This window comes from Morone saxatilis, unplaced genomic scaffold (assembly GCF_004916995.1).
Source record: "Morone saxatilis isolate NCDOM2014 unplaced genomic scaffold, NCSU_SB_2.0 Contig20, whole genome shotgun sequence".
Taxonomy (NCBI): domain Eukaryota; kingdom Metazoa; phylum Chordata; class Actinopteri; family Moronidae; genus Morone; species Morone saxatilis.
In genome coordinates this window covers 432,982-440,324 of record NW_023339763.1, presented here as the reverse complement: position 1 = coordinate 440,324, position 7,343 = coordinate 432,982, and the positions used below count along the sequence as shown (strand labels likewise).

Genomic DNA, 7,343 nt, shown 5'->3' with positions numbered 1-7,343 from the left:
TTTTGGGGCTAAATAAATAAAATCTGACTCATCATCATCAGGATGTCCAAGCAATGCAGCCTAAAACCATAGTTCCTTCTACTGTAGATCTGATCCCTACCCTGAGTATCTTGAGCTTCAATAACAAAGAAGCACTAACATAGCCAGAGTCTGTTGGTATGACTGTTGGGTCCACGGTCCAGTCCATCTGATCATCCACCTTGAATTGCAGTTCAGCTGAAATCACAGTGGACTTTTGATCTTCTTTTCTCTGGGGTGAGCCTGCAGGCAGTCAGAGCCCATGGGTCAAAGGTCAAATCTGGATCCAGCCTTAACTTGCCTCCTCTGGACAAGTTCAATGAACCGCTCTTTGTCTGGTATTTCATATGGAACCATTTTATCATGGTGACTTTACCATGAACTGGTTCTGGACACAGCACAACAGGAAACCCCTCCACTACAATACTGTGGTTAAGTACTAGAAGGTTAATCTCGATTTCTGAAAAGAACGTATTCTTACAGCACCTCTCTCTGTCTGTTCCAGGTTAACGAGATCTATCAGGACCATTCTCTGGGCGCCAACATCAACGTTGTTCTGGTCAGAATCATCATGTTGTCGCCAGCCAAAGCGTACTAAACTGTGACTCTGTTTCAAAGCTACTGAAGGTTTCTGGTCAGGGAACTTTACTGTGTGAATGAACTAAAGTTGTTTTTGTGTGTTGTACTTGTCCTCAGGGAAGAGGTTTTCTGTAAATGCAGTTTTTCCTTGCCCCCGCTTGTTTCCTTGGCCCCCGCTCGGCCAAGTGCTTGCCTCATGGTCGGTACTGTTGGGTCTCTGCCGCGTAAATGTTATAAGGAGTTCGGTCTTAGACCTAGCTCTATTTGAAAAAGCTGTTCCTTGGGGAGATTAACTTCTGTTCATGACGATTGGCGCTATACAGAATAAAATTGGAAATTGAATTGAATTGAACTTAAATCGGTTGTGGTAATACTTTAGCTGGCCTCATCTACTGCGACTGTGTTGTTATAGGCTCAGTTTTTTGCTCTTTCAGTTTAAGCCAACTTAAGTGTTAGCCAAGGTCAACAGTTTAGCTTTGGTGTACTTCCCAGCAGAAAAACAACATCGTATACTGTTAATCCTGCATTTTATATAACTAGCCTTTGTGACTCCTCTTGCTTAGAACAGAGGTTGGGGGAGGTGTTGCCTGCTTTTTTTTTTTGAACAGGAACAATTTTTAGCACAATCAGCTTTCCCTTCTTTGGTTATCAGGGCCTCGCTGGTCAGGTGGGGGCGGCTGGTGTATATCAAGCAGACAATGAACATTTCGGTCGCTCAGGCAGTTTGATGTGTTAGAAAGGCAGGCAAAAAATGGGCAGCTCTTCTGAGGATCTGAGCCACTTTGACAAGAACCACATTGTGATGGACAACTGGGTCAGAACATCTCCAAACCTGCAGCTCTTGTGGGGTGTTCCCAGTCTGCAAGTCCCCCAAGGCTTAATTGTATTCATTTTCTGTCAACAAACAGCGTAAACAAACTATAGCTAGCTAATGGTTAGCTGTTGACAAGTTGGTGAATGCATGGGAAAATGTAGCTTGTGTGGACAGTACTACACTATACTTACGTTTCAGTGGTTTATTTAAAAAAGTAGCAATTGTTGTGCGAACAAGGAATCCCCAGGGAATCCGTAAAACCCCACATGCAAGTTTAAACGCAATAAAATCTTAATCTCCCTCTATCAGTCCCTGGAGATGATCTCTGTGGGTAATGCCCAGAAGAGTTTGGAGAACGTTTGTGGATGGTCGTATCTCCAGCAGAGGGAGCAGAGTCACGCCGAGCAGCACGACCACACCATCTACCTGACCAGGCAGGAGTTCGGCCCCTCCGGCATGCAGGGTACTTCTGCTAATACCTCCACTAATACTACAAGTACTACTACTAACACCATCCATCTGACCAGAGAGTCCAGCACCTCCAGCATGCAGGGTACTGCTGCTGATATGACCACAAACACTACAAATACTACTAGTAACACCATCTACCTGTCCAGGAAGCAGTTTGGCTGCTTGGGTATACACGGTACAACTCCTAATAGTTTTACTAATAATAAAAGTGCTACTATTTACCCTGTGTACTCAACTAGGTGGGAGTTTGGCCTCTCTGGTATGTAAGGTACAATTGCTAATACTACTACCAACACCACTTAATCTACAACTCAATCTACCTGTCCAGGAAAGAGTTTGACAGGTTGCACTAATAATACAAATGCTACTGCTAACATCATTTACATTACTAGATAGAGGTTGACATCTCCTGCAAGTGAGGTACAACTGCTAATACTACCATTAATACTACAAGTACTATTACTAAAACGATCTACCTGACAAGGCAGGAGTTTCACCTATCCGGCATGCAGGGTACTACCACTACTACAGCAAATACTACTAACACCACCTGCCTGACGAGGTCCTGACCTCGGACCTGTTGCTCTGTCTCTGCAGGTTATGCTCCAGTTAAAGGAATGTGTCATTTGCATCGGAGTTGCGTCCTCGTTTTTGAGGACGGTTTTTCCTCTGCCTTTGTAGCTGCCCATGAAACAGGACACGTGTGAGACACACAAACACAAACACTACATAAATAAATGCACATTTATTGGCAGTATTAGTACCAATTCAAAATTCAACAAAAAGAGTAACGACTCTCGGGTGAAAAGATGATAGACTGTATCAGCAAGAACTGACTCCCAGGTGTCCATCTGAAGACAATAATTGATTTGTCTGTCCGTCTGTCTGTCTGACTGCCTGTGTTTCTGTATATCTGTCTGTCTGTCTGTCTCAGCTTAGGGATGGAGCATGACGGTGAGGCCAATGATTGTGCTGATGACGTGCCGTTGGGCAGCATCATGTCTCCGCGGGTTCAGGCCACCTTCCATCGATACCACTGGTCTCGATGCAGCTGGAGGGAGCTGCACCAGTACCTGCAGTCAGTACTACTACTACAACTACTACTAGTAGTACTACTAGAATACTTACTGTTGTGTGAATATATTTGCCCTAATTCCACATCAGGCATCCCCCCAACACAACGCATGTCAACCAAAACCTGTCTGTCTGTCTGTCTGTCTGTCTGTATGTTTCCCTGTCTATCTCTTCAGTACCTATGACTGTCTCCGTGATGACCCGTTCAACCATGATTGGCCGGCTCTGCCTCAGCTGCCAGGGTTTCAGTACTCTATGGATCAACAGTGTCGCTTTGACTTCGGACCAGGATACAGTCTCTGTACTGTAGTAAGTCTGTCTGTCTGTACCCAGACCATCTGATGATAGGTGACCTTTGTCCTCTTTCAAACCTTTATAGTTTTTAGTAACACAACCAGCATCATTCAGTAACTGCTTGAAGATTGAATTGATGTGTTTTCGTTACCTTAGAATGGGACTACACTACTAGATGCCACTAAATCCTGGTGACCAGGGCCTGAATTGGACCAAAAAAGGGTGCCAGTACCTAAATTCAGCACAACCCTAAACACAACATAACCCTAATTCTTTTGCCATTCTCGCAAAAAACACAGGTTTGCTGACCTTGGTGGTGGGTATGGCCATGCTCACCAGTGAGAGGCTCCAGATAGCTTGCAACACAGAACCATTTGGGAAATCGCTGTTGGAAAATGCAGGCTCTTTGAAAAAAACAACTCTCCAGGTGATTGGATAAACCATCTGTCTATCACCGTCCAGTCGGATCAATGAATCATATAACGTAGTCAAAGAAGAGAAAAAAGCCTTCAGTGTCGTTCTTTGTTCTTCTTTCAAAATGAAATACTCTGCAGCTGTGGCTCAGAGGCAGAGCGGGTCGTCCCCTAATTGGAAGGTTGTTGGTTCGATCCCCGGCTCCTCCTGCCACATGTCGAAGTATCGAACCCAAAGAATTTGCTCCCAAATGCTGTGCATGGTGTGTTAGAATGGTTTATGAATGAGTTTTAGTTTCTGTTCGATGGACTTTGCCATCACTGAGTGAATGTGTGTGAAAGGGTGAATGGTGGCACGTAGTGTAAAAGCGCTCATTGAGGTGTTTCGGGAAGACTAGAAAGGCGCTATACAAGTACAGGTCCATTTACCATTTACCATCCAGTTCTGAGGAACTGATTGCTAACAGGACAGATGCGCTAACCTCTTTAGCTGCCACCATTGTTGTTTATCTATCTTCTGGCTTCACCTACGCTGGTATTGCCAGTACTACAGAGGATGCTGATTAGTCTGGTACCACTGTAATTTGGTCACACAGATTAAAGACTGGCAAGATAGATTCTCTCGTGATCTTGCAAGTCCAGCTTCCTCTCAAGAATAACGCACTGGATAACATATAAAAATAAACTCTAAAAACCACACAGAGGACAAGATGAGGAAACTATTTAAGTGAGTAGATGAAAGATCCTCCAAATGGAACAATTTAAATTGAAACCGGAGTTAAAGGCGTTCTGAGACTGATGTGTGCAGATGTGACCTGCTGACGTGTTTTTGGGTTGGAGGCCAGCACCACATCTGTTCAGGATGTTAACTGTTTGATGATATCACACATTAAGCTTCCCCAGGAGGACGATGTACACGAGCACATTAGATCAAATGTATCAGCAGTCTTTAATCTGAGGGCGTCTCTATTTCCAACATTTCAACATGATGATGAAATTATTTGTTCTGTCACAGGTCCTGTTTTGTTGAACAGATCCATGTTTCACAGTTTCTTTCAGGTTTGGTTCTGATTGTTTTTATTTTGGCTCAGATGGAAGAAGTCAGAATCTGAGGTTTTATGAGGATTTTTGAGTGAACACTGTCTCTCACTGTGTTTTGTGCTGTTGTTTATGGTCTGTTTTGTATATATATATTTTGACATATTCTACATATCTTTATGTGTCTCCAGTACACAACACTTGAGCCCTGTAAACAGCTGTGGTGCAGCGACTACAACAACCCGTTCTACTGTAAGACCAAGAAAGGTCCACCACTCGACGGGACAAAGTGTGGACCGGGGAAGGTGAGGACACATTCAGAGTAATGTTTAGCTGTGTAAAACTAACTGCCTTAGCTAGTTAGCTACTTTTAGCAACTATCCATGTGGAAACTCCATAAATAACCTCAGTACCACTGTCGTCAAACTGTCCTCTATCTGTTTTAGAGGTTGTGTTCGATCCCGGTCTGACCGTGTTCACTGGGAGACTGCTGAGCCCGCTTCCATTGCACGCTAACAGAAGCTACATTAGCAGTTAGCTCACAGCAGCTACATTAGTACTTAGCGGAGTTGAGGCAGGCGGAGGACCTCAGAGTGAAAACCAAACAATATTTTCTCCATAAAGTATGATCCAGTTTCAGCCAAAATCACTGATAAAGCTGTATTTTTGAACAGTAATAAAGTTGTCTGTTTATGCTAAGCTAGGCTAACCACATCCTGAGCCAAGCTCCATTCTGAACTTTCTTGCGTCTCCATGGTAACTGTGTGTCGTTACAGCACTGTTTTAAGGGTTTTTGCATGAGGTTGACCCCTGACATGCTGAGACAAGATGGCGGCTGGGCAACCTGGAGTCCGTTCGGCAGCTGCTCCAGGACCTGTGGGGGCGGGGTCAGGTTTCGGGCCAGGCGCTGTGACAACCCAGCGTGAGTGAGCCACCAATCATCTGTGATAACACACATCCGACACACTAGAGAAACTAACCTGTTGTTGTTCTCAGTCCAGCCAATGGGGGGCGTACCTGCTTCGGAAACAGTTACGAGTTCCAGCTGTGCAGTCAAGAAGAGTGTCCACCACTGACTGACTTCAGGTCAGTAGATCTACTGTTTATTCTGATATCTGTGTCCACTGACTGACTTCAGTGTTAAGTTAATTTCAGTTGTGTTGCATTGCTGTGGATCTCTTGTGTATCTCAGCAGTCAATATATGTTTGTGTTTCTGTGCAGGTTGATTGGTTGTTTTTCTCTTTCAGGGAGGATCAGTGTAAAGTCTGGAATCCATTTTATGAACACGAAGGACGCAAACATCACTGGCTGCCGTACCAACACCCTGACCGTAAATACACACTTTATGTACAGACATTATATACACACACCCTGAGCAAAGTGGAAACTTTAATCTAATCTTCAAGTTCAGAAAAAAATGTATGTGTGTGTGTGTGTGTGTGTGTGTGTTCACATGTTAAGCTCATCAGCCAGGAATCTGTTATTGGAAGGAAACTTGTGGCCTCTCCTCCTTTAACCCCTCAAAGTCTGAAAATATTTTCATTTCCGTCTCTTCAAACTTTTAATTTTCCACCTTAAATGTTCCACCTTAAATGTTCCACCTTAAATGTTTCACCTTAAATGTTCCACCCTCAGAAGCTGGGATATAATAATGTTTATATAATATGTCCATCATAATGTTTGTGTGTGTTTGCAGCTGATGAGCACTGTCGTCTGTACTGTCAGTCGAAGGAAACGGGCGCGGTGGTTTCCATGAACAGAATGGTGCATGATGGGACGCCATGTTCCTACAGTGATGCCCACAGCGTCTGCGTCCGAGGAGAGTGTGAGGTCTTTATTCTCAACTTCTTCTGTGTTGTTATGCTGACGTCATTTTAATGGTACTAAAAGTTAAACTACAGTAAAATATTAAATGTGAATAAAATATGAAATATGTTTCTTCTTATAACAGCTGCTCCTGAAACATCTCTCTGTCTAGTTACTTACTGTGAAATTATCTTTGTTTCCTTTTATTTATTTTATTTTATATGACTTCCAGCTAATCTAAAAATGGTCAAAGAGGTGGCGCTGAATGAAGCCTGGTTACTGTCTTTGTGGTCGTCTCCATGTTGGTGTTTAGCAGCTAGCGGAGGTCACGTACAGCGAGTTGAGCTGTTCTCATTGGCTGCCCTTGGTTTGGAAACAATGGCGGCTCTCCTGCTCACACAGGACCTGGTATTCCAGTCCACGATAAACAGTAAAAAATGTGTTTGTGAAACAGATTTGATGGAAGAGAAATAAGTCAACAATCAGAATCTGGATCCAGATCTGTCTGAGCACTGTTTGACATTTGATCTGGAGTTTGGTGCGTTGACTGTACGGACTCACTGAGAATGAGCTGCTCAATCACAAGGTAGCCCCGCCCTAAAGCATTACCCTGCTTATGGTCTGATTTGACTTAAATGGGACCATCAGTTATAACATGAACATCATGCTGTAGGAAGAAAGACTGAAACTAAGAGACTGAGACCAGAAACTCATCAGGGAAAACTGTTCCATACAGTGGAGCTGTTGATGCCTGGACGTCATTCTCGCATTGTAGAAAAGTTGTAATGTTTCTGCATCACTTATTTCATTACTGAAACCGATGTTGAGAAGCAAT

At 43.6% G+C, this 7,343-nt stretch overlaps 2 protein-coding genes across 5 annotated transcripts in view; both read left to right on the top strand.

Annotated features, from left to right (window-relative positions):
- LOC118331687 (A disintegrin and metalloproteinase with thrombospondin motifs 2-like) overlaps positions 1-694 on the top strand; it is a 2,382-nt gene extending 1,688 nt beyond the window's left edge. Inside the window, exon 4 of the mRNA XM_035666756.1 lies at positions 524-694. Coding sequence (XP_035522649.1) covers positions 524-616 — 93 coding nt within the window. The 3' untranslated portion in view covers positions 617-694. The remainder of the gene's footprint in view (positions 1-523) is intronic.
- Positions 695-1,369: 675 nt separating this feature from the next.
- LOC118331462 (A disintegrin and metalloproteinase with thrombospondin motifs 2-like) overlaps positions 1,370-7,343 on the top strand; it is a 10,128-nt gene continuing 4,154 nt past the window's right edge. The window contains exons 1-9 of one of the 4 annotated variants that reach the window (XM_035666414.1): positions 1,370-1,874; positions 2,480-2,585; positions 2,817-2,960; positions 3,133-3,265; positions 4,893-5,006; positions 5,478-5,623; positions 5,698-5,787; positions 5,950-6,032; positions 6,399-6,532. In XM_035666414.1, coding sequence (XP_035522307.1) covers positions 1,730-1,874; positions 2,480-2,585; positions 2,817-2,960; positions 3,133-3,265; positions 4,893-5,006; positions 5,478-5,623; positions 5,698-5,787; positions 5,950-6,032; positions 6,399-6,532 — 1,095 coding nt within the window. In that variant the 5' untranslated portion in view covers positions 1,370-1,729. The other 3 variants (XM_035666415.1, XM_035666417.1, XM_035666416.1) reach the window with 3 other exon arrangements.